Here is a 25,158-nt window from a genome sequence, read left to right as displayed (position 1 = left end):
CCCTGCGATTTCACAGACACAATGAAACACAGTTTTGTGTTGACAGGCTTCAAGATAGTTTGAGATCAGTTTGGAAATTTTCACTTTCATTGCTGTCGAATTAATGATGACATCTCAGCCATATCTGTAGAGGTGAGAGACAGCATGGATGCATGGGGGCTGTTATCTCCGCAGCTACCAGTCCACGCAAAACACCAGCCACTGAGAGTGACAGCTGCCCGGTAAGGAAATGTTTTATTACCCGCACACAGATATGTTTCACAGTGTGGATATCTGTTATCAGAACATTTCTAACTGCCTGTGCTTTGCATAGGTTGGCATAACTTCATCTTATTTCACTTCCTATTCCCCTTGCTGTAAAATGCGGGAATATGAAGAACTGGATGTGCTTTGGTGCCTCTTTAAATGCCACACTGTGTGTGCTTGTTGGTTCCCTTCTCGTGTCTCATGTTGTTGCAATGGTGGATACACGGTGGCCAGAGACGGCTATCTGCCGCACAGTGAGGGCTTGGAAGGTCAGTGCCACTGCGCTGCTGAGCATCTGAGTCAGATAAACCCATGACCTGCTTGTCTCTCGCTGGCAGGAAGAGTACAGAAGTCAGGCAGCAGTGAGACCATCTATTGCCCTCAGGAACAGCCGCGATCAGTCAGTGCTGCTGATGTGCGATCACTGCTTGTTCGTGTATGGGAAGTGACTGCTCAGCATTTTTTGTGCCATCTTCAAATAGACTTGCAGGCAAAGTCCATCTCCGTGCACAGGTTTTTAATATCCATGGCTTAGTGTTCAAGTGAGAAGAGTTTGTTTGCTTCAGCCTTTATCCCAGGGAATGCAGATCCATCAGCTTGTCCTTTGACACATCCCTACTCACTTAGAGGTTTATTTTCTTAATCCAACACTTTTTCTGACAGTGTCTTATTATCTATGCAGAAATTCTGACCTGGATGCATAAAATCTGTGTGTGTATCATAGTTCCATATTCACGAATATGCCAAAAATACACAAGAACTTGCTTTGGTAGTAGACTCTATCACAACAGCCTGTCTCTCAGCTATGGGGACTCGGTAGCAGGAAGCAGAGTGACTGTGAGCTCTCTCAGTTACAAAACCACTTAAATGTGTGTGTGTGTGTACAGAGTGCATGACGCCTCAGTCTCTATCTGGCAAAGAGCAGAACAGGAAGCAGCGAGGTGGGGCTCGGTCTATGCCGTTCTTTCTTCCTCTCCTCCACCTTGTTCACTCGCTCCAGATTTAGCCTGGCTTTTGATTCCTGGCGGGAAGGACATCCTGGATTTGGGGGAGGCAGGAGTAGGACTTTGTGTTGTCTGATTGGTGCTGCTGTCAGTGCTGGGTGTGTGTATGTGTGTGTGTGTGGTGGCCCAAGAGCAAAGCCGGAGGGAGGCCAAAGATGGCCAGTGAGGACTGTGCATTGGAAGACCTGCCACGGGATCAGTTGATTGATAGCCCCGAGCAGGGTGATCCAGAGTCTTCGGTAGGCCACTGTGGCCGGAGCAGGCCTCAACACCGCCGCTTTCTTTCCCTGCGTTACTGTGGCCCTTCTCTTTTCTGTCAGTTTCCTCGTTCATTTCCTGTAAAAACATCTACTGTCTCACAGCGAATCACTTGTGAATTTTGACTGCTGTCCACTGTTGTGATTTCACCCTGCTGCCTGATTTGTCTTATACCTCACTCCAGAGGTTCTTTGTTGTAAAACACCAGGGATTAAGTTGTATTGTGTCGAGCAGGACTACGTCAGAGTGCAAACTCTCCCTTCCTGCAGTTCATGGTTGCTCCGCTTTCTTTTCTGCCATGAATGGCCGCTGCTGGCGCGCTCATGCTGTTCAGGTCTGCCACATCATCAGCGATGTTAATAATATACAGCAGTATGCATCCATCGTACATGCCTACTTCTGTATACGTGTATAAAAATAGTGCGTCTGTTGTTCTTCTAGACCAAGCAAGATAACATAGTTGACCTTTTTCAACAACAAGTGAGACACGCTCAGTTTGATTGCTTCAGAGCTGTGCAGTGACGTAACATTGCATTAAATCTGCAGTTAAAATCCCACAAGCCCTCGGCCTGTGCCATGTGGTTTGGTTGTCGTGCATTGTGTTGCCGATGGATTATGGCCTAATGAGAACAGTGCTGTAGCCGTAGCCTGTGTGTGGCTGGATGGACACGGAGACCTAAGCGGCTGTAATCAGATCCGCTAAGCTGGATAGCTGGCTGCACAGTGCAGGGAAAGGCCCTGAGCAGCTCGTCTTTTAACTCCAGCACAGTGGAGCTGAGAGCCCTCAGATGTTACAACAGTTTTTAAAGAATTCACTTAGTTTTATCTTGGTTTTGCTGTTTAAAAATGTTTTGTTTCATTTTTAGTGTCATCAGGTTTTATTTGGTTTTATGGGCTGCATCTATAAAGGGTAAGATAATGATGGTTATCTCATGATGGTTGCATTGACAAATTTGACCAAATTGCCAAAGACGTTTCCTGTAGTTTGAGTTTGCTGGAGATTATCTGACGTTCAGGAGCGGAGCCACACCACAAAACGCTTCACTTCCTGTTGTATGCCTTTAAATGCTTACTTTCCGCTTTCTTCATGTTGGCAGAAGAGGGTTCAGTTAGTATCTCTGAACTTTTTTCCAGCCAACTTCTCCTATTTTTAAAGTCTACTGTGGATGCATCAGTGCCCATTCCCATCTGCTGCCATAAAGGTTTAGCTCCACGGATTCACAGGTTCCTTCTGTCTACCTTCCATGCTCAGCCGTTGGTACACATAGAAGTTCTTCCCCATCAAATGACTCTCGCCTGCTGTCTCCAGTTAACTTCCAGTCGCCTGTTCATCATCATCATACTGAGTTCGAAATATGAGAGAAATCAACCGGCTTAAATCAGTTTAAAGGCAGAGGTCAAACTCTTCTTTGGAGCCGCGTTGATGAAGGTGTAGCCTGTAACAACTGATACAACTGTTGTTAACAACTTTTAAATTAATCCATGCACATAATTTAAAAGAGCAGGTTAATCATGCTTTCCCATATTTTCTGTCAAGCGTATATGTTTTTTAAATGAACAATGCCTATGTTAAGCTCCCATGTTAAAATGTCCAACTTCAGTAATGAAATAAGCATTTTTATAGGTTTACTTTGGTGGAAGAAATAGAAATGCCTGCTAGAAATTCTTTTAAATCTGTATAGCCAGTTAGCTGCAAATTATTATTATTATTGGTAACTCATACATTACAGCCACCTTGTTAAATTAAGGCTGTCTGTTAACATTACAGATGTGCAGGCCTGATAATATTTGTTGCCTAGCTCTTAGCTAGCTTTTCATTTTAGCCATAGCCACTAGGTTAATCGTAACTTAGCGGCTAACGTGGTACCGGGTATTTGCTAAGAGTTAAAAAGCTAATGAGAACATTTGTGGCAGCCAGGTAAACGTTTATGATAACTGTTTAATATTTCTGGGTTGTTTAAAAGTTGTTTTAAACAACTTAAGCTTTAGCTTTATTGACCTCCTCATAGAGTGTTGTTCTGTGCTGTGAACATCTACTACAGCTATGTGTTCAGCTGCTAGCTAGGGTTAGGGCTGTGTGCCTGTCTGTCTGCAGGGTTTTTTAGTAAAACTCAGTGTCACCCATAGCTGTTGTTGCCTTTCGGAACAGCTTTAACAAAATTATGTTAAAAATAGTAGAGATTTCTCACGTGACATCATGCACACAAGTTGCTTACCATACTGGACATGATATTTTGAGGTAAAAATATGTATTTCTTAACTGATTGGCGAATGTGTCCTTGAGGCTGCTAGTTATCATTAGATGAAATTGGTCACAAAGAGGGTCCTCCACCAAAAGCATCCTTATGATTGCCTTGGTCAGTATCAGATTGGCATGGTTGCCAGCAGTTTGGATAGAAGTTGTCAACATGACTGCAAATACTTGCTGAGAGAAACTGAGAGAAACACAGTTACTTGAGAAACTGTGACACAAACCAGAAATGGAGAATATTTGTCTTCTAAGTAACAATTGTGCAGCCAGTACTGGAAGGTGCATCTTTTACTGTGCCAGCAAACATTTTCCGTTTCCGTTTTGTGTCACACTTTTCACAGTTTCACTACTGCTTGGAGAATAGCTGGTAAGTGCTTGTAGAAAAGTTAGTGTGTTCAAACTGTGAGTGACCACAGCAGTCTGCTACCGATCAAAGCAATCACAGCTGGTTGGAGATACACAGTTTTCCCTAGTTACCAGTGGTTGTCAGGAGGTCACTGACTGCTCTCTATATCTGTTTTCCTGAGGCTTTAGCAAAGGATTTCCCATCAAGGTCCTGCAAACACTCAGCAACTGGTTGTTGGAATATTCATTTTCCCCTTACGACTGGTTGCCAAATGGTTACTGACTGGTCTCAAGGTCTTAATCACGTGACCCTACATTGCCATCATGGTTGTCAAACATCCAGAATGGCAGAAGAGTTAATGTCAGATGGCTAGCAATCACATATCTGCAAAACGTCAGTCTAAATTCCTGCGTGGTTAATTGTACAGTCCATTCAAGAAGTTTTTAGTTTGATTTTGTGAGTGAAACTGTTACTTTGTACTATTCCTAGCTAATATTAGCAGGTATCTGATTGTGTATTGCTCACGCATAATCTATGGATGCAGTTTGGTAACCAAGCTTGTTAGCATTAGCTGCTAATGTAACGTGTAACACAGGAGGGTCCAACTCCAGTCCTGCAGGTTTTAGATGTGTCCTTGATCCAACACAGCTGATTTAAATGGCTAAACTACCTCTTCAACATGTCTTGAAGTTCTGCAGAGGCCTGGTAATGAACTAATCATTTGAGTCAGGTGTGTTGACCCAAGGTGATATCTAAAACCTGCAGGACACCAGCCCTTGAGGCCTGGAGTTGGACACCCCTGATCTTCCTCCTTTCTTTTACATCTTATTGTATTCTCTTCTGATCAACACAGTCCGTCCACCTTTTGTTCAGACTTTCTGTTTGAAACACACAGAAAGTTGGCTTGCAGAAAAAAGCTTGTTTCTGACATAGGATTAACTGCTGGGCTGCACCAAGGTCCAGTATAAGAAAAATAAGGATGATTATTAACTGTTAATCATGTAAAACTGTTTTATTAGCGACCAAGAAAAAAAAATGATGCTGGAAATAAGCTCAAATTAAACTCTTGTGCATCTGGTGATATTCTGTTTTCTCCTCTACTAAATATTGCATCTCATGTATGCTTACTATTATGTTTGCTTACTAGTGACCAATCCAGAAGGAGACCCTGATTGATTTTAGTTTGCATTGTTGCTGTTCTAATCTTCTGTAATCTGGTTAGTGTTGATCAGCAGGAGAGCTGATGTGAGCACTCAGCTCTTTACACACTTAAGTGCTGCCTCTGCTTTGATGCTGCTTCACCACGTCAGCTTGGCAGGTGTCAAATGTTGACGATTCTCTCACAGACGTACAGTTTTTCTCTCCTTTTATCCTGCAGTGCTTCATTTTGTCAAATATGTGCAGGGTGACTGTTTCCAGCTTTTACTGTCATAACCTCAGCTTTGCTCCGTCACCCTGCAAATCAGTTTCTTAGGTCAAACTGAATAATCCTTCTCATAAACAGCAACCTAAATATAGAACCTTTTTTTCATGTTCTTGTGGGAAATCACCTTTCCCTTCTCTTTAGGCTCTTTAACAATAACAACCATCTCCTTTTTTTTCCCTTTTTCAGAGTGACACAGACAGGCTGTCAGTGCTCCAGCAGCTCGGTCTGGACCAAAACTCAGACTTTTCAGACTCCAGTGTGCAGCAGCGGCTGGATGAGCACCGCGAGAAGATCCGCAGAGAGATCCGCAAGGAGCTGAAGATCAAGGAGGGTGCAGAGAATCTGCGCAGGGCCACTACCGACAAGAGGAATGCCCAGCAGGTGGACTCACAGCTCCGCAGCTCCAAGCGGAAGCTTGAGTCACTCCAGGCTCAGCTCCAAGAGCTGGATGCTCACATTGTGGTCAAAGGCCATGAAGAAAACAAAGGTACAGTGCTTTACTGTATCTGATTTGGAGCATACATCACATGTTGCCTGTGCTGCTGGAGGCCTTTTTGTGTTTCCTCCTTTTAGATAACACTGAGATGTTAATAAGGCACGCTGGAGCTTTGAGTTAAATGCTTTAACATACCAACATGCTCATAGTATCAGTGCTAATGTTTAGCAGGTAAATTGTTTGGCACCAGGGGTTCCATTCCTGTTTTATCAAATCAGCACCTTTCCATACTCATATTTCCACATGGTGCCTAACGATTATAAAACAGTTGTGAAACTAAACTAAGAAATGAACAACACCTTAATCGAGCTCCAGAACTGTAGTTATGATGTGATGATAACATAAGCCTGAGTAATGCACCGTTTCAGCTATAAGGTGCATTACTCAGCTTTAGGTTTTTTTTCCTAAAAAAAAGTCAGGAATTAAAAAAAAGTCTGTTAGCTTTAGCTGATTCCTGCTACTAGATTTATGCTTCATAAAACATTGGAAGGAGCCAGGAAAGGTGGTTCGGGCATCTGACAAGGATGCCTACTGGGCGCCTCCTGGGTGAGGTGTATGTCCCACCTGGAGGAGGCCCCGGGGGAGACCCAGGACACGCTGGAGGGATTATATCTCTCTGCTGGCCTGGGAACACCTTGGTGTTATCCCCGGACAAGCTAGAGGAGTAGACCGGGAGAGGAAGGTCTGGGCTTGTCTGCTTAGGCTGCTGTCCCCACGACCCGGCCCCGGATAAGCGGAAGAAGATGGATGGATGGAAAATACCGATCTGAAAGTGTCTTTATATATAAACTTTACTCACTTGTAACTGAAACCTGATGCCTCCTTAGGCAGGAAATATGTAAAAACATATAAATGTCTTGTGTGTTGGCCTTTTATGGAGTAAAACAAGTAAAAAACAAACAACCAAAAGAAAACCTACACACAGTTTTTAGCTTCACGTCCGACCATTTGACAAAAGTGATGTTTGAAAGACTGCATCAGAAGCAACCTGACCTCCTAAGCCGACTCTCTTTCTGTTACCAGATTCAAATAAGTCTCCAGGACCCGTCAACCAGACGTCCACCAATCAGCACCGCATAGCTGCTTTGGAGCGGCAACTGAACATTGAGCTGAAAGTCAAACAGGGAGCAGAGAACATGATTCCAATATATTCCAGTGGCGGTACCAAGGTAACTGAACTAGCACAACCACCAGCAAAAAGTCTTACTCACTATGTTTACTGTCACCTGCACCTTCCGGTGTTCAACCTGTGACATGATCTCTTGTCACTTTTCAGGACAAGAAGCTTCTCCAGACTGCTCAGCAGATGCTGCAGGACAGCAAGACAAAGATCGACATCATCCGCATGCAGATCCGAAAGGCCATGCAGGCAACGGAGCAGTCTGAGGACAACCAAAGTACCTATCGTGCTTTTGTCTCATCTTTCAGTTCCTCCTTTACTCCACCTGTCAGTCTTTCAGCTTATAAACACTGCATATTTTATGATGCGGGCGGATCAATTCTTGGTTCAGAACTTCACAGCGTATAGTCTTCCAGTCAAAAACACACACTCATACGCGCACACACACAAGCGCAGTGTCCATTACAGCCCCCTCACTCTCTCAGGTTAGAGTCTTATTGATGTTCCTGCATCCCCTTGATGTTGCCCAACAACTAAAAGCCATGGCTCATTTAACAGAGGTTAGAGAGCAGGCCGGGCAGATGCGGGGAGCCAGGAAGGGAGTGAGCCTGAAAGGACTGAGTCAGAGATGACAACAGAGCGAAGCGCTGGGAAGGAAGGAGTGAGAGATGAAAGAGAATAAGCAGGCAGGATAAAACAAAGCTCAGATCAGCAGCGACGCTAGATAGGACACCAAGCTCGCTGACTTAAAGACACACACTTCGATTGGGGAGATGTTTTTTGTTTTGGTCTGTGCCACTTTTCTTCCAGCGTGTTGCTTCTTCAGCTTTTTTTAAAACTGCCAAGTTTGCCATTTTTATGTTAACGCGGATCACATGACTGTTGGTGCATAAATGCAGTCACTCTTGAGGGTATTACCCAACTTTCCAGTTCCTCTCAGCTCCGTGGAAGTCTTTGCATTTAAGCTTTAATGTTTATTTTACACGCTCACTCACAAGGACCTGCGCACAATGTACCCAGCGTGTCAGACGAGCTAGCTGACACGGTGGAGCGTTTACTGGCACCAGAAATGAGTCAGATGTTTCTCCACAAGTCGGCAGCGACCTCAACCAGAGATAAAAGAGGCTTTAAATGAGGCAGACAAAAACACAATGTCAAATGAGTACTACGATACTACAGAACCTTTCTCTTGGAAAAACTTTCTGTACCGCTGTGACACATGAGACAAAATTATCAAATGTTACGTGTCTGTGGGGGGTATCTGCAATCTCATGAGCCTTTCACCTCAGATATTTCCACAGTAGTTTTGTGGGATTAAGGTCAGGACTTTAAGCAAACTTTAGTAGAGCAACTTGTGTGTTTAGAGATTGTTGTCTTACTGGCTGAGAAATCCATTTTGCTCTCATTCATCCACACAGCATTGTTTAAACAGCCTTCATCTAAATGAGCTGCAGATCAAATGATCTAAAGATCATTTAGCCTTCATTCAAGCAAGCTAGCATGGTTCCTTAATGAGAGTAGTGCTTTGTGCTTGCAGACCTGCAATGCACGCTGTTCGTGTTCAGTGATGATGATGGTGGCCTCATAAACGTGACAGATGTCTTTTATCCTCTTGGAAGCTACCCAGGCCTTAACACTCCTGGCTAATTAGCTAATCATTGCTAACTGACCGGTTTGCAGATTGTGGAGAGTTACAGTGCTCTTACACACATTCTTACATCTGACTGGTGAGGATCAAATTCGTGAGATATGCTTCTGTAACCGTCTCCAGCTTGATGAGGATCAACAGCCTGTTCTTTAAAACCCCACCACAGAGGTTTAAGCCTGGGGTGACCAAGTGTAAAACATCTTTTGTTTGTTTTATGTCTTTAATTAGATTTCTCCTGCAAATTTTGATTTGTGTGGAACTCTCACAGTGTTTAAGGTTATATTTATGAGCAAATGGAAACAAAGGATCCAGTGCATCGTTGGAAAAAAGCCTCGTTACACTTTCTGTTTCTATGTCATATTTAGTCATTTTTGCCCTTTGTTCATGTTGTGTGCTGTTCACACCTTGTCCCAGGTAAGCCGGACCTGTGTGGGGCGGAGCTGCGTGTGGAGGAGCTGTGGCATCACTACCGTGTGGAGCACGCCATGGCTGAGGGAGCCAAGAACATGATGCGACTGCTGGGTGCGGGAAAGGTCCAAGATAAGAAGGCCATTGCTGAGGTCAGAGAGGAGATGGTTGAACTTTATCTGGGTCAGAGATCTACAGTCCTGGCAGTATCATCTGTTTTAAACCCTAAAAAGTTGCATTTGCGTCTCTCCTTTGGGTAGATGGAATAGAAAATGCTGAGTTCTGTGCTGTATGTTGTTACCGTTAAACAGATCCAGCTAGCTGCTTCTCACAATTACCAGTCTCATATGTTAGTCCAACAATGCTAACCAATTACTAGCTGTACCTTTGTGGTGATATCAGTCACGTATCTCTTTGAAAGAAAGTGAAAGAGTCATAACATTTGTTCCTAAATACTGAGCCAATCCTTAAAGTGTCAGTGTTTCTTTGGAAAAGGCAGAAGCAAAAACCTGTACTTTTATTGGTGCAGACACATCCACATAATCCAGAGTAGTCATTTCAAAGAGATTTGGTTACATTTTCTAATTCTGACTTTTTTTTCCTTTAAGCATTGCTAAATAATGTCAGTTTAGCCTCCTCATTTTGCAAGAAAAATAGGAAGTGGATGCAGCAGTTTATTGAAGCATCCAGTGAAACCATTTCTTATGAGGCTTCAGTGAACAGTTGACGGTTCAGCCAAAAGCCCATTTGACCCACAGACCTGTTAATCTCTCAGGTCCTGGTTCAGGTCTTTGCTGGATTTTTCCGGTTTTTTAAGGACAAGACTTTCACCATTTACAAGAAAGACGTTAGCACAGGACAGTATGTTAAAAAGAATCTGAAATCTGTCTCCAGTCTCACAGCTTTGTATTCTTTCTGCGCTCCGCAGGCTCAGTGTGGTTTGAGCGGCTCGTCCCAGCGTCTGGACCTGCTCCGATGCTCTCTGGAACAAAGACTGCTGGAGCTGCCTGAGGATCATCCCAAAGCCTGCCTCATCAAAGAGGAGCTAGTGCTGGCCTCCTCCTCAGCTTTCAGCTCCCGTCACAGCACCCCATATGTCCATAACCAGTACAGCACCCTGATCAAACCATCACCCCTTACAGGTAGACAGAATAAATAGGAGAATAAAACAGCTTTCAGCATATTCAGTCAGAGTTTATTATTCAAAAACGTAAGGTTAATTCCTCTTTGCCTTTTCTTTCCAGGCAGTCTTCAGGTTCGTCTTCTGGGCTGTGTGGGACTGCTGGAGGTCGTCCCAGGGAGAAATAGAGGGACCCCTGTCGTTCTGCCTTCTTACTCCACACCAGATGGACGCTCCTCATTCAAACTGAGCGGCCTCTACAGCCGGAGCACCAGCAGCATGAGCCTCAAGATCCCCAGTAAGAACGAGGACCTCTCGTGTAAGTGTTCCTGGTCTTTTTTTCCCATTGAATTAAGCTCTAGATGACTGTAGTAACTAAAACAAATTGACACTTGAGGCTTATAATTTAATAAAATGCAGCCCCCGGTTGGCAGTCGACATTTTTACTTAGTGTTTGTGTATCTTTAACAGCGGAAGTGAGTGCCGTGCTGAAGCTGGAGAACACAGTGGTGGGTCAGACAGCTTGGAGAACAGTTGGAGAGCAGGCCTGGGACCAGACCTTCACTTTAGAGCTGGAAAGAGTACGACAAAGCACACTCTCAATCTGTTACACTGTCACAGAAATACTGTGGTTCTGGCCTAAGCTGTCAAGCAGTGCTTTCCATGGGCTTTTACATTAGCTACAGTGCATTTGATGGGTTGTTACCCAGAAAAATACCTTCATTTTAAAGTAGAGCAGAGATTTTGTTTTGTTTCTTTTCACTTGGATTTGTTTCCAATTCCTTACTTGGTTTAAATTCACACATTTCCCCTTCAGTATCATCTTCTAGCGCAGCGGTCCCCAACCCCCGGGCCTCGGACCGGTACCGGTCCATGAGTCGTTTGGTACCGGGCCGCAAAGAGTTGAGGCTCAGGTGTGAAATGTATGGTGTTCAGGGTTTTTATCAGTTTTCAGCGTTATTTTGTCATCGTTTTTATCGTTTACTTGGTTTTCCTGGGTCTTTTCACTTGTGTTATAAATAAATCTTCTTTTTTTCGGTACCGGTACTAGTTTTATTTTGTTGTATTTATCTGCGACACCTTAAAGGCCGGTCCGTGAAAATATTGTCGGGCATAAACCGGTCCGTGGCGCAAAAAAGGTTGGGGGCCGCTGTTCTAGTGCACTACTGGACGATTTCCAGCACAGCTGCTATATATAAATCTCTCCCTGGAAGTCTTGCCCTCTTCGTCCTTGTGCCTCTGTAACGCCCACTGGATCTCCTCCAGTGTGTCAAAATTATGATCATTCAACCAGATTTACATTCTGGTGGGGAGGAGGGAGTTGTCCAAGTCACAGAAAGGCAAATCTGGCGAGCAGAGGGGCGTTAGGAAGATAGTGAAGAAGATTGTGTTGTTCTGCATTGACAGCCTGAATCTGGGAGCAAATTCACAGTGCACAACCACGATGAAGAAACTGCCTGTTAAATGTTTACACTGTCACTGAGCTGCAAATGTCGTTCCTATAGCGATAACCAAGCATGAGCTTAGATCCTGTTTCTCACGGTTTCCCTGAAGCAGAACTGCGGACTTGTTTTTTTTTAATGTATCGAAGCAATCGAATGTTCGTGTTTTGTGATTAGTCCAGGGAGATGGAGATCGCTGTGTACTGGAGAGATTATCGCTCCCTGTGTGCTCTGAAGTACCTGAAGCTGGAGGATTTCCTGGACAACCAAAGACATCAAGTCCAGCTGGAACTGGAGCCACAGGGGCTGCTGCTGGCTGAGGTACTGGGCAGACACATGCGTGAACATTACAGCTCCCTTTTAGTCTCATCAGAACCTCCTCATCATTCATATTTGCCTGCAAACACTAAAACACAAAAGTACCTAAAAAACACAGTCGCTGTGTTTTTTTTACCTCAGGCGCAGACTAGAGTTGTAACGTGTAACTGTGCATGTTTCAGGTGACCTTCTTCAATCCAGTCATAGAGAGAGGCCGAAGACTCCAGAGGCAGAAGAAAGTCTTTTCTAAGCAGCACGGTATGCTCCAGTGTTCACACACAACCTTTTTATATCCACGTTTGGACTTTAAAATCTTTTTCCCAGCTTGCTGCTTTTCTTGTTTCACATTTTTTTTGACAAGCGGATCAAACGTGTACGTGCTCTGCAGCGCCATCTACTTGTGGAAAAAGAGACTTGAATCCACCAGTGAACAAAAGAATGAGAAGCGTGTGTGTGTTAAGTCACCACCGCTGGCTTTATCGGTCTGTGACTGCGATCTGTCATTCAGACATGGACCCGTTTTGCATGATTGCTCCTCACGGCTTCATTCAGACGTACTCAGAACACACTGATGGAAAGTACACCAAGTGATGCATAATGCACGAGGTCAGAGTTTTCTTAACTGCAGCTGTTTTTTGGAGCTGCCTTAATAATTAGAGAGGTTATAGGGATACATCCATAACTGTCTTGGCAAAATAAAAAAGGTTAGAGATCATCTTTGTGAAGTAAAGATCTTGGTGTCATTTGCTGTTAGACATTGTCAGCAAGTCGGGGATAATTAATTTTTGGTAATTAATAATGTTTTTCTGCGTTGCATGCAAATGTGTGCAGCCCTTTCACTCTGGAGAAGATAATGAGAGGTTTCTGTCATCTGATGCTGCAGAATTGTAACAAATGCGCAACAAAAAGCTTCCTGAAGCAGCTCCTATTAGTGTTAACTGGGATTATTGCCAGCACTGGTGAGCAGTGGTGAAGATTTTATGCTTCAAAATTTGACATGAGCATGAGAGGAGGTTTTGGAGAGGTCTGTATGTACCTCCAACAAAAACTTTAAACTGTCTGTTTTGCTCTCTCTGAATTTTTTTTTTTTTTAGTTCAAAAGCCTTTTTGAACACAAAGAGGAAAACTTTGAGCATGTTGTCAGATTAGTCGGAGGCTTAAAGTGAGTGTGTCACATGGCAGGTTTTTCCCCTGTTTAAAAAGTTATTGTTAGCTAAGCTGACAACTCAGCATGTCGGAGAGACAAGTGCACAACTGTAATTTCCCCTCAGTGACTCTGAGTGACTTTCTCACTTGTGCCATGTTGAAAGTGATCATTACTGCATGTTGTTAGGTCTGAGCGGGTTGCACATTCACACATTCAGATGTCGTTGGGTTAAAAGGAAAAGGGATGCATGTCTTAAAAAATTATTTGGTATAGCTTAGTGGGTAAAGTGGATCGGCCACTATTTGCAAGGTGAGCAACTCTAGCTCCTTTGTGTCCCTGTGGTCGCAGCAAAGTCTTTCCTGAGCCTGGTTCAGCTGGAGGTTTCTTCCTGTTAAAAGGGAGTTTTCCTTCGTTTGGGCTTTCTTGGGGTTTTCTCTTTATCATTGTTGGGTCTTTACTTTACACTACAAAGCACCTTCAGGTGGTTGTTGTTGTGATTTGGTGCTGTATAAATAAACTGAATTGCTGAATGATACATACATCAGTTATTCTAAATTAAGATATTATTTTACTCGCTTCAAGCCTGCTGCATGTGAAGTTTTGTTTATAAAACCACAGGAGTTGAAATAATATCATCTGTTTAATTTACGAGACGCACATTCTAAAGATAAGGTAAGATAAACCTCTTTTAGTCCCACATGTGGGATCTTTTTTTTTTTATCACAGCAGAAAGTACAAGTTAAAAGCAGTAAAAAATTAAGAAAAAAAAACTCACATGAAAAAGTCACATGCAATAGAGTCACGTCATTTGACAGCTGAGCTGAAGCTGAAGAGTTTCTTTTTCACATTTGGCAATGTGTACGTTTAGGTAAAGCTTTCCTGCGGGCCCGTCAGATGAACGTGGACATCGCTACCTGGGTCCGCCTGCTGAGGAACGTCATCCCGAGCGGAAGCAGCGCGCCCAGTTTCACAAGCAGCCCGCTCACAACCAGTGCAGGGTATGTAACTAATGTGTCTGCAGGTGGACTGAAATGCATATGGTATGCCTTAATGCATTTCAGTTATTAATTTAGGATATGTTTATTTTAAGTCGTGGTCATTGATCAGTGTAGAGCTGATTAAAGGAATCAATATCTGACCACTTTGGATCAGTTGCTAATGGGTGGTGGATCTTATGTAGCTTTAAAGAACTTTTTAATGTCTGCCATTATTTATATTTTTATATTGTCATTATTATTATTGTTATTATTGCATCATTTAGACAGCGTGAGTTACACCTGAGCGGGTATTCTTGAAGTTGAGTTTATTGTTGGCGGTGTATTCATTTTCATTTTTTACCAGAAAGTAAATACCGTATTTTTCGGATTATAAGGCGCACTGTCGATGAACGGGTCTGTTTTCATACATAAGGCACACCGGATTATAAGGCGCATTAAGCAAAACAAAACAGTCAGATAAGTCAAACTTTACTCAACTCTTCTTCTTGCTTCCTCCACTTCCGTACCATTGACTCATTAATGTTGAATTTTCTCGCAGCTGCTCTATTCCCATGTTGTTGCAGTATTGTGGATGGATTATCTCAGTTGTTCTCCTGACTGAAGTTTGGTCCGTTTACAGCATCCTGCTATGCGATTGCATTTGTCCCTAACCATCGGGAAACCTCACATGAGCTTTCATTGAGTGGAAAAAAGTTAGCGTTCATCTGTTTTCATGGCTGCCTGGATGTTAAACTTAATTGTTACACCTGGTAAAGCAGCAACGCTGATGATTTTATTAAAGATGAAAGAATTTAGACAGTTTTTAACTCTCAGTGATGCCGCAGTGTTCATTTGACTTTGGGACCTGAAACGGATGGAGTTTTGGACCCAGATTACTCCGCGAGGCTCCTGACTACGGTGGCCGTAATGCTCCGACAATCCATCAAGCGGTGCAGCTTCATAGCTTACCAAAGTCCTGCTAAAACATTTTTTGACAGATTTTTGAGCGCCGTGTACCACATAAAATCGGTCCGACGTCAGTAAGCGCAACCAGAATTCATACATAAGGCACACTGTCGATTTTTGTGAAAGTTAAAGAATTTTAAGTGCGGTTATAGTGCAGAAAATACGGTAATGCTTTTATTTGTGCCTCCACAAAGTTTGATTTCTTTTTTCTTTATTTTGTGCACTCTGCAGGGAAATCTCAGTGGAGAAGCTAAACCTGGAAACTGACCATCTGGTAAAACCTGAAGTCAAGACAGATGTAGTGGACTCACCTGCTCCCGTGGTGAGTGAGATGCAGAGATTCTCTTGGGGGAAAAGATGGGCATCTTTATACTATCACGTTACCATTTTCCTGTTTTCCTACCTGCAGCCTCTGTCTTGAAAACAGTGCTCCCTGTCATACAGGCTGCCTTCCTGTGGGCTGCAGTGAAATCTAAGACCGGCCTAGCCGGGGCCTGAGCGGAGACAGAAACAGAAAGAATGAATAATTAGCCAAATGGAGAACTGAAATCTCAGGGAGACAGCTTTAATGAGACATAATTGGATGGAGGGGAGCTTTAATTTGATCAAGTCCAAATCTGTGTGATTTTCCCAGTGTGAAGAACACAGTCTGCAGAGGGTGATAGTGTGGGAGTGAAGAATAGAGAGGTGGAAAATAGAGGAGCTGTGACAGCGAAGCAAAGAACCAACTGAGCCTGAAAATTAAACTTATTTCATTTTCACTTACTTATGAAAGGGAAACAGTTATTATTAAAAACAATGCAGTTTAGTAAGAATACAAGGAAAAGAATTTTCAGGAACTGCTTTAAAGATTATGACGATTATCAAAAATACACAGTTTATTCTGGTTTAAATCCAGAGACATTAAATCATTTAATTTATTTAAAATTGCATCACATAAGTGAATAGGCTAATGTCAAACATAAGGCCCGGGGGACAGAATTGGACCGGCAGAGATTGTAATCCGGCCCACTGGAAAGATTTGGAAAAAGTAAAGGAGTGCATAGATTTTGAACTTTTAACTATATATTTATAGTTTGCAGCTTTTTCTACTGATTAAGATCTCCTCCACGACCATTCATGAAATACCAAAGTAAATAAGGAGTAGATTAAAAATTAAATGACAAAAACTTTCCTCTTTTTCCAGTATCTGCTGTATCTACTGTAGAAATGTTCTACTGTAGAAAAAAGGGACATTATTAAAAATACAAGACTGTCTGGGCAACGAGCTACCAGACCTTTTTCTGTTATTTTAGCATGTGAAAGAAATTTAATTTAATTTATACAGCGCTAAATTACAACATCAGTCATCCTGAGGCGCTTTATCTTGTAGGCTAGACCCTACAATAATACATAGAGAGAAAAACCCAACAATCATATGGCCCCCTATGAGCAAGCACTTTGGTGACAGTGGGAAGGAAAAGAAGAAACCTCCGGCAGAACCAGGATCACGGAGGGGAGGGACGGCTGCTGGGAACGGTTGGGGTGAGAGAAGGAAAACAGGATAAAGACATGCTGTGGAAGAGAGACAGAGGTTAATAAGAAGTATGATTCAGTGCAGAGAGGTCGATTAACACATAGTGAGTGAGAAAGGTGACTGAAGAAGAAATACTCAATGCATCATGGGAACACCCTTCCTGTTCTTCCTGTTAAAAGGGATTTTTCCTTCCCACTGTCACCAAGTGCTTGCTCATAGGGTGTCGTCTGAGTTTTCTCTGTCTTATTGTAGGGTCTTTACTAAAGCACCATGATCCCTTAAAATAATATTACATTATTACAGGAACTAAACAAGGAGACAAAATATCATCTTTTCAAATATAAGCTTTAATTTGGTGATTTCATTCCTTGCATTCTAAATGTAATATTCCAAATTATACACTTTATGCAACATGGCTTGTCAGTACACTGTATACCAGCAGAGCTAGTGTGACTTTAAATATAAGAGGCCAGGGAGGAAGACAGACAGATTTGGACAAGCAGAGAGAGACCCAGAGGGGCCCGTGGCAGATGGTGTGTTCAGCGGGGTTGAAGTATTATGAGATTAATTACTCTGATGTTTTTAGACAACTAATTAGCAGTGAGAGGGGAGCGAGGAAGACAGGGGAGAGGGGAGGAGCGAGGCTGTCGGCCAACAGGGGGATCTGACCATCCGGCTCGATGAGCATCACTGACTGATTGTCTGCTTCTACAGATGTTCTCCATCATGTTGCCCTCTTTTTGCTGTATTCCCTTATTGGTATTATCTCCCCCCTGTGTCTCTTGTCATTCAGTATGCTGGTGTTTCACATTTCCCCTCCCCTGTTATCACAGGAACAGACGCCGGTCATTGAGCCTCCGTCCAAACCAGAAGTCCCTGTTCAGGAGACGCCAATCAGATCACAATCCCACAACTCTTTAAGCAGGTGCAGAAATAGACAAAGATCCTTATCTCTCTCTGTCTCACACACACACACACACACACACACACACACACACACACACACACACACACACACACACACACACTTGAACCCACACCTGAGCATGTCTTTTGCAATATTGCCAGCACAGCATGACACCAGGAAGACACCCCCTCACACAATATGGCCATATTTCGTAACCTCTTTTTTTTAACACCTGATTTTAACGCTGAGTCATCATTAATATGGATTACTGCATATGTCACCCCAGAATAAGACATGCTTTACTGTGTTAGACGCTAAAACGCAGAACAAAAAAGCGAGTTTCTGGTGTATGTAACAGATTTTGTTGAACGTTATGAAAGACATTTATTGCATTTGCTGTATAATAGTAATTTCCCTCTCTCAGGCCCAGCAAAGGACCTCTTTCCCTGCAGGACTTCAAGCTGATCGCTGTTCTCGGCAGGGGCCACTTCGGGAAGGTACTGTGTTTCATTTTCAAAATGATAAAATACACATCTGTTGTGTAAATAAGTATTTTAATATTAGCAGCCTGTCAGTAAACACAAGCTCCATGCAGCTCCATGGAGCATTTTAGCCTGTTTTAGCTCTGTGGGCCTCATTCAAGTGGGCATGTGAAATAACTGTTTGATTGATGAAACGTGCACACTGAACAGTTTTATTCTTTCCATCATACATTTGGTATTAGATCTCGGTATTACACCCCCTATGAGCCTTGAATTCTAGGCTTTTTCACAGAATCCAACCGACTTGTGAGTGGCAGATCATATCTACTAATCTTAACCAGTATATCAGCTGATCTTAGCTATATACATCTATATATCTGTATCTATAATAACTAAGATCTGTTGATGTAAATAGCTGAGAACGTTTTCATTTATTACAGCAGATAAATGAACATTTAAAAATGATAGAAGAGATGGGGGGAAGCACCCTTTAACCGTTTTACGAGTGTTGACTTTGCATTATTTGTCCACCAGGGGGCACTTTGTAACTTCCTTATTGGCAACAGGTGTTTGGAGCCACAAACAAAATTACCTGCTAATCTGAGCTGAGTCGGGGAGAATATAAACTAGTAAATAAATAACTACCCATAAGAATTGTCAGTGAAATCTGTTTATGTTTCATGTGTCTGTAAGATAAAACATTTTGGCATTTCCTCAGCCAGCCTGGACATAGTTCAAGGCCGTTCCAAATTTAGTTGCAGAGTACAAAGATATTCTTGTCAGAAAATACTGATAAAGCTCAAATTTGTCCATTCATACTGTCGAAAGAAGCCCAAGGAACACATAAAGAGCTGCGATCAACCAAATAAACCACCACCACCAAAGCGCTATACAAATACAGGCTATTTTAACATACTTCCCTAAATACTCACACTTACTGCAAAAATACCTCCCGGATAAATGCAGGGTTGCTCCAAGTTCATATTTATTGAAAAGAAAAATGCTTTAGGTTTCAGGCTGAGGCAGGTTGGGTAGGAGGGAGAGTACTGAGTTCTTTATTAGATATGCTTTTTGATCACAAAGACAAAATTACAGAATTACACCTGCCTTCTGTTACTTTTTTCCAGTTCATTTCCATTAGCAGAGAGTTACTCAACAAAAACTCTGAAGTGATTAACGAAAGCTTTTGTTGGACTCTTCAGGTGCTGCTATCGGAGTACAAAAAAACAGGCAGCCAGTACGCCATCAAAGCCCTGAAGAAAGGAGACATCGTCGCGCGTGATGAAGTGGAGAGGTAGCTGTGCTTTACCACCTTAACCACATCTCTGCTGCACGACAAGAGCTCATTCACCTCATAATTACACAATGATTGTCTCATGTGCATCCCCCTTCCTTCCCCGTCCCTCCCCCTTTCCTCTGTCTGTCCGTCTCCAGTCTGATGTGTGAGAAGCGGATCTTTGAGATCGTCAACGGCTCCCACCATCCCTTCCTGGTCAACCTGTTTGCATGCTTCCAGACGCCAGAACATGTGTGTTTTGTCATGGAGTACACGGCAGGAGGAGACCTCATGATGCACATACATGCAGACGTCTTTTCTGAGCAACGTGCTGTGTGAGTTCTGCTTTGTCGTGCATGTATACCTACACATATCTACAGGAGCTGCTCGGCCATGGAAACCATGCCATGAAGCTCCCGGCACACAGTTTTGCCGCTGATGTTAATGTGTACGGAAGTTTGAAGCAGTTTTTGAGTCAACAGAGCGTCTGTCACTTTCACGCACTGCAACTTTGTGTAGTAGGCTCCTTTGTGGCTGAGCTTCTGTGGGTCGTAAAAGCTTCCACTCTACAATAACACGGTTAATTGTGGGATATGTAGGCGGGAAGAAATTTGACAAACCGAAGCTTGAATTCAGCGAGCTCTTTAGTGTGACTCATTCTTTCATGAATGGCTCGGTGCGTAGACTTTATACACCTGGAGGAATGGGACTGAAGTCATGCTTCACACTTTTCTTCTGCGTCTCTTGCTTTCTGTCGTCTGTACAACAGGTTCTACTCTGCCTGTGTGGTCTTGGGTCTTCAGTTTCTTCATGACCACAAGATTGTGTATCGGTGAGTGTTTGTATCGCCTCCGTCTTTGCATTCCACACGTAACGCGTTTCCTTTCTCTTTGAAGTAGTCGACATAAATCTGATTCCTTTTCTTCCATCAGGGATCTTAAACTGGACAACCTGCTGCTGGACACTGAGGGTTATGTTAAAATAGCTGACTTTGGGCTTTGTAAAGAAGGTGAGTGTTCATCATATGCTGATCACACTGATCCTCTGTTCCCTTCTGTTTGGTTAAATCTGACTCAACCCTCACACGTTGGTCACCCTTTGTTTCTTTCTTTTCTGAGGCATGGGTTATGGAGACAGGACCAGCACATTCTGTGGGACTCCTGAGTTTTTGGCCCCAGAGGTGCTCACAGACACATCGTACACCAGGGCAGTCGACTGGTGGGGCCTCGGGGTGCTCGTGTATGAGATGCTGGTGGGAGAGGTGAGAACTAGTCAGTCACCACATTCACACAGAGGCCATTTTCTCCTGACGTTGCTCTCACCCATGTGATTGTTGTTAGGGTAGAAAGGGTAAATGATCCTTGTAGCGCTGACCCAAGCTCAGACGCAGAGGATCAGATGATCCCCGATTCCCAGAGTTACATAACTTGCTACCTTCTGAGCTTCCCACTGAGCATGACAGGAGTGGGGAAAAGGTTGTGTAAATGTCATGAATACCCATCTTTCTTCGAGCTTCTTATCTCCTGCCTGGATGTCAAATAAAATGACAAAAAATGAAACACTAACACTGAAGATGCCATCTTTAGGTTTCATAAAAAGTCATGACAGGGGCATGTTTACTGTTTCTAACACTTTAAAACGTTTGATAGCAGATGAAGCTGTTAGCTTAAGGCTTGAAAGCAGAATATTTTCTCTTTCGTGCTTGATGTGGGACTTATACATCATATCTCCAAACGTTGATTCTGTTCATCGGGACGTAGCACTTTCAGTGGGAAAAACGTTTCGTCACTCATCCACGTGATTTCCTCAGTCTCAGTCTTCAGTCTCTTGAACAGAATCAACTTTTGGAGGTTTACTTACCTGGATGATTGGGCATCAAGACTTTTTATGTCATAGTGCAGCAGAGGTAGTCAGTGGGTGTTTAGGCATCCAAACTCTTTAGTGCTGTAACATGGTCTGGTTATTGTCTTACTTAAATAAGGATGGTGGCTAAGCTGCTTCAGGTGTATTGTTATGCATTAGAAAAATGTTCTACGTCCAGGTAATCACATGATAGGGTGGGGTTACAGTGAGTTCACCCCAAACCTTGGCTGATTGTGACCTACATCCATTTTCACACCTTGGCTCATGGGGTTAGGTAGAGGATCATTAGGGGGTCCTTTCTCCCTCTCGGGGGGGACACTCCCACAGGGCTTAAATCTGTGACTCTCCACCATTTGACCCTAGAACTGAAGAAGCTTCTCGGATGAGAGGTGAAACGTCTTTAAGTTGCTTAAAGACGTTTCACCTCTCATCCGCTTAGAAAGAAAAGTCCAGATGCTTTTCTTTCTAAGCTCCTTAAAAGAGCAGCTGAAATATATAAACTCCATGTTTATTTATCATAATAATGAATCATTAATTTAATTTACACCCGTCATGTAAATTTCATTTGACCAGGTTCCATTAAATGTAACATTTTTATTGTACTCGTGTACCAATATTCTATGAAAAATTTACATATAATCAAATTACTTAAAGTCAGCATTTTGTCATTAGTTACAGTGTAATACCACTGTAACTAATGATGAGTATGCTACAGAATGTAGTTGAATAAAACGTTATATTTTACAGATGTGTAATGTATAATGTTTGTTTCAGTCTCCTTTCCCAGGTGATGATGAAGAGGAGGTTTTTGACAGCATAGTGAACGATGAAGTACGCTACCCGCGCTTCCTCACCACTGAGGCCATCGGCATCATGAGACGGGTCAGACGATGCTTTCTTAAAGTTATTTTGGGCTTTTGTGTATTTCTAATAATAATAATAATAATAATAATAATAATGGATTGCATTTATATAGCGCTTTCTTTTTGATTTTTAGGAAGGTTTTGATATGTCTTCACGTTTTTTTGTGCTCATAAGTGACATTTTTGTTTTTTTCTAGCTGTTGAGAAGAAATCCCGAAAGACGTCTCGGTTCTGGAGAAAAGGATGCCGAAGAGGTCAAAAAGCAGCCTTTTTTCAGGGTGAGCATTTTTTCTTTCATATTTTTTTTTTCCTTGGCGAGAACGTTGATTGACAGCTACCTAAACCTAAATCCCATTCAGGTAATGGACTGGGAGGCACTCCTGCAGAGAAAAGTCCCGCCCCCGTTCGTTCCCAACATAGTGGGGAAAGAAGACGTCAGCAACTTCGACGAGGAGTTCACCAACGAGGCTCCCGCTCTCACGCCACCCCGCGAGCGCCGAGCCCTCTCCCGTAGGGAGCAAGATTACTTTAAGGATTTTGACTACGTCTCTGACCTCTGCTAGGCTCCGCGGTCAGAGGTCAAAGGGTTATTAGCTCCCCACTGCCAGCCACAGACTCTGAGAGGAGACTGAGAAGTGAAAGGCTGCTGTAAAAGCACAGAGGAACTTGATGTTGATGAGAAGCGAGGAGCACTCTCTTCTCCGCGTGCTCACGGTGAGACGAAGCACTGGCCGGGCCGAGCGTCAATGATTGCGCGTTCCAAACACAGGCAGTAACAAACAGACTGTCTTGAGGGTGGGGGGGTGGGGAGGTCACGAGAAGAACTGAAGATAATCCAGGTTATCAGATCCTGCTGTTTGTTTGAAACGCTCACAGAGCCTCAAAATCACAAAGAGTGAAAAAAATGTGATGATTCTGACAGGAAGCGCTCTTTTTTTCCTGCATTTGCTACACTCTGTCGTCCCTTTATCTCTGCTGTCTGTTGCTGCTACAGTGTGTGTTTAGCCATGTGCACTGTCCTCTGCCTCAGTCATGAATGTATCCACGTGATCCGCAATCATGCACCACCCGTACATTACCACCCGGGGGAGCCAGAGGAAAGAGGGGCTCTCTTCTTTTGATTAAGCCAAAGAAAGGCAGGAGCAAGTGGACGGTCTTGCTCAGTCGTCTTTGTGTTGCGTTCCCACCGACTTTTGGTACAACACAGATTTTTGACTCCAATCGTTTTTCAGAGACAGGAAGCTTTTACAATTTTTGTGATTTTAAAGTTTTGTTTTACCCCCATCTGTGTTTCTTCCTCTGTCATTTGCTGGTGAAATGTGTTGACTCAGTAAAAATGTGAACCCAAACTTTGGAAAATTTGGTGATTTAATGCCCCCCCCCCCCCCCCAACAACACACACGTCTGCTGTATATTCTTACATCAGCAAATTGTTCGCACACGCATGTGAGCGATAAAGGAAACCTATCGGTCCGGATAGAAGAAATGATTTGAACTCCAGGTTCCTCAAAGAAAATGTTTCTTTACGATAGGTTTGTGGTTTTATATTAAACTAAAAATAAACTCAAAAAGAGGTGTGAAGAATTTGTTTTGTTTACTTAAAGAAAAACGAAAAAATAGACAAAAACCTGAAAAAATGTTTTGAGCCTACAGAATTAAGATAAACTTGGAATAATCAGAAAGTGTGTTTGATTTTAATTCTATATCAGCTTAGTGATGTTTGTCAACAAGCCTCAGGAAGCTTCAGTACAAACAGTTTGTTAGGCTAAAAGTGTTTGGTGTTTATCGTAATACCCGAAAACCCCCGTACTGTAATAAATAAAAGGACTAAAAGTGGCATTAAAATGAATAAAAACCAAATGGAAATGTTTTAAACAATAAGTAAAATGAAATAAAAATGAAAACTAACAATGTAGCTGAAAGACCAGTCCAAAGAGTTTTGACTGAGCGATGGCGCAGATGTATCCGGAGTTTCTGTGATTGCTTTAATTGAAAGGTGATTTGCAGGAGAGCAGCACACAGATGTGCGTGTAATTTCTTTCTTGTGTCGCACTGACCCCACAGCATTTTGGATTTGGGGAGTGGATCAATTATCCCTGCTCACTAAGGCCTAGATGGAAAAAAAAAAACAAAAAACAGGTAAAATGTAAAAGGATGACTAAACATGTCTGAGTTACTCAGGGTCCCAGCTGGTATCGTTATTGGTGCTTTAAGGGAACTATTATGCAATTAAAGTACACAGACACAGATCATGTTTAAAAATTGCACTTTATTTACTTGCAGCCTGTCACTAAACCACAGTTTGTTCCCATTTATTTAGTTGACTCTAAGATAAAACACTTTGACAGACATAAAATAGGATTTTTGCACCAACAAGGTGATTTACAAAGAGGTCGGCATGGTGTGCAGTCTGTTCTTAAAAAATCTGAGGAAACTAGACAAGTCTTTTAATACTGTAAATCTTGTTACTGTGACATCTACAATGATATGATGAGAATCTTTGTATTTTGATTGGGTACAGCCCCCTGATTCATTTCAGGTTTATTTAATGGGCTGTATATAAAAAGAAGGATGTAGACACTGTAAAAGTCAGAGAAATGCACGATCTGCAGTAATCTGTTTGGGTTTTTTGAAACTCTACATCATGAGGTGATATTTGATTTTCCTCCACGACTCATCAGGAAAGCTTTAAGAGAGAGGGAGCTGAGGTTTTGTGTTTTCATCATGCAGCCAGCTGAGTCTCCCCTGCTGACCATTAGAAAGACATTAGGTTTCAGGCACATCCATGTCGGCTTCACATTTCAGAAGATATGCCCATTTGTTAAAGCACAGTTTAAGATTTTTGTCTCATGCAAAACTTTGGTATTTGGACTGTCTACACGTCCATAACAACATGAAATCACGCCTGATTTCTTTGGCTTTTCTGAAATTTATAGCAGAATTATCTCCTTATTTAGTTGTTGTGCTCACAACTCTACAGCTTTGGTGCAGACTCCCTTTCCCATAGTAAAATTTTTGGCCAGAAGGCAAAAAGCCTTTATACTGCCTATTCAACACCACACTGGACAGCGAGCAGGC

General features: G+C 42.7%; 1 protein-coding gene across 3 annotated transcripts in view; it reads left to right on the top strand.

The window, feature by feature from the left end:
* The window catches only part of pkn1b (protein kinase N1b), a 44,804-nt gene extending 21,004 nt beyond the window's left edge, over positions 1–23,800 (top strand). For 2 of the 3 annotated variants that reach the window (XM_080904484.1, XM_080904485.1), the window contains exons 3-23: positions 5,718–6,018; positions 7,051–7,196; positions 7,304–7,424; positions 9,210–9,355; positions 10,132–10,345; positions 10,448–10,642; positions 10,795–10,904; positions 11,943–12,086; positions 12,266–12,341; positions 14,099–14,228; positions 15,405–15,495; positions 17,523–17,614; positions 18,021–18,093; positions 19,281–19,372; positions 19,513–19,689; positions 20,124–20,186; positions 20,287–20,363; positions 20,473–20,615; positions 21,992–22,099; positions 22,278–22,358; positions 22,440–23,798. In XM_080904484.1, the coding sequence (XP_080760610.1) occupies positions 5,718–6,018; positions 7,051–7,196; positions 7,304–7,424; positions 9,210–9,355; positions 10,132–10,345; positions 10,448–10,642; positions 10,795–10,904; positions 11,943–12,086; positions 12,266–12,341; positions 14,099–14,228; positions 15,405–15,495; positions 17,523–17,614; positions 18,021–18,093; positions 19,281–19,372; positions 19,513–19,689; positions 20,124–20,186; positions 20,287–20,363; positions 20,473–20,615; positions 21,992–22,099; positions 22,278–22,358; positions 22,440–22,643 (2,784 nt within the window). In that variant the 3' untranslated portion in view covers positions 22,644–23,798. Of the gene's footprint in view, positions 1–1,187; positions 1,490–5,717; positions 6,019–7,050; positions 7,197–7,303; positions 7,425–9,209; positions 9,356–10,131; positions 10,346–10,447; positions 10,643–10,794; positions 10,905–11,942; positions 12,087–12,265; positions 12,342–14,098; positions 14,229–15,404; positions 15,496–17,522; positions 17,615–18,020; positions 18,094–19,280; positions 19,373–19,512; positions 19,690–20,123; positions 20,187–20,286; positions 20,364–20,472; positions 20,616–21,991; positions 22,100–22,277; positions 22,359–22,439 lie in introns of those variants that run through there. The other variant, XM_080904483.1, reaches the window with a different exon arrangement.
* The last annotated feature ends 1,358 nt before the right edge of the window (positions 23,801–25,158 follow it).

The sequence above is a fragment of the Rhamphochromis sp. 'chilingali' genome, assembly GCF_963969265.1.
Source record: "Rhamphochromis sp. 'chilingali' genome assembly, chromosome: 15".
Taxonomy (NCBI): Eukaryota; Metazoa; Chordata; class Actinopteri; order Cichliformes; family Cichlidae; genus Rhamphochromis; species Rhamphochromis sp. 'chilingali'.
This window is presented reverse-complemented; position numbering and strand designations above follow the sequence as displayed.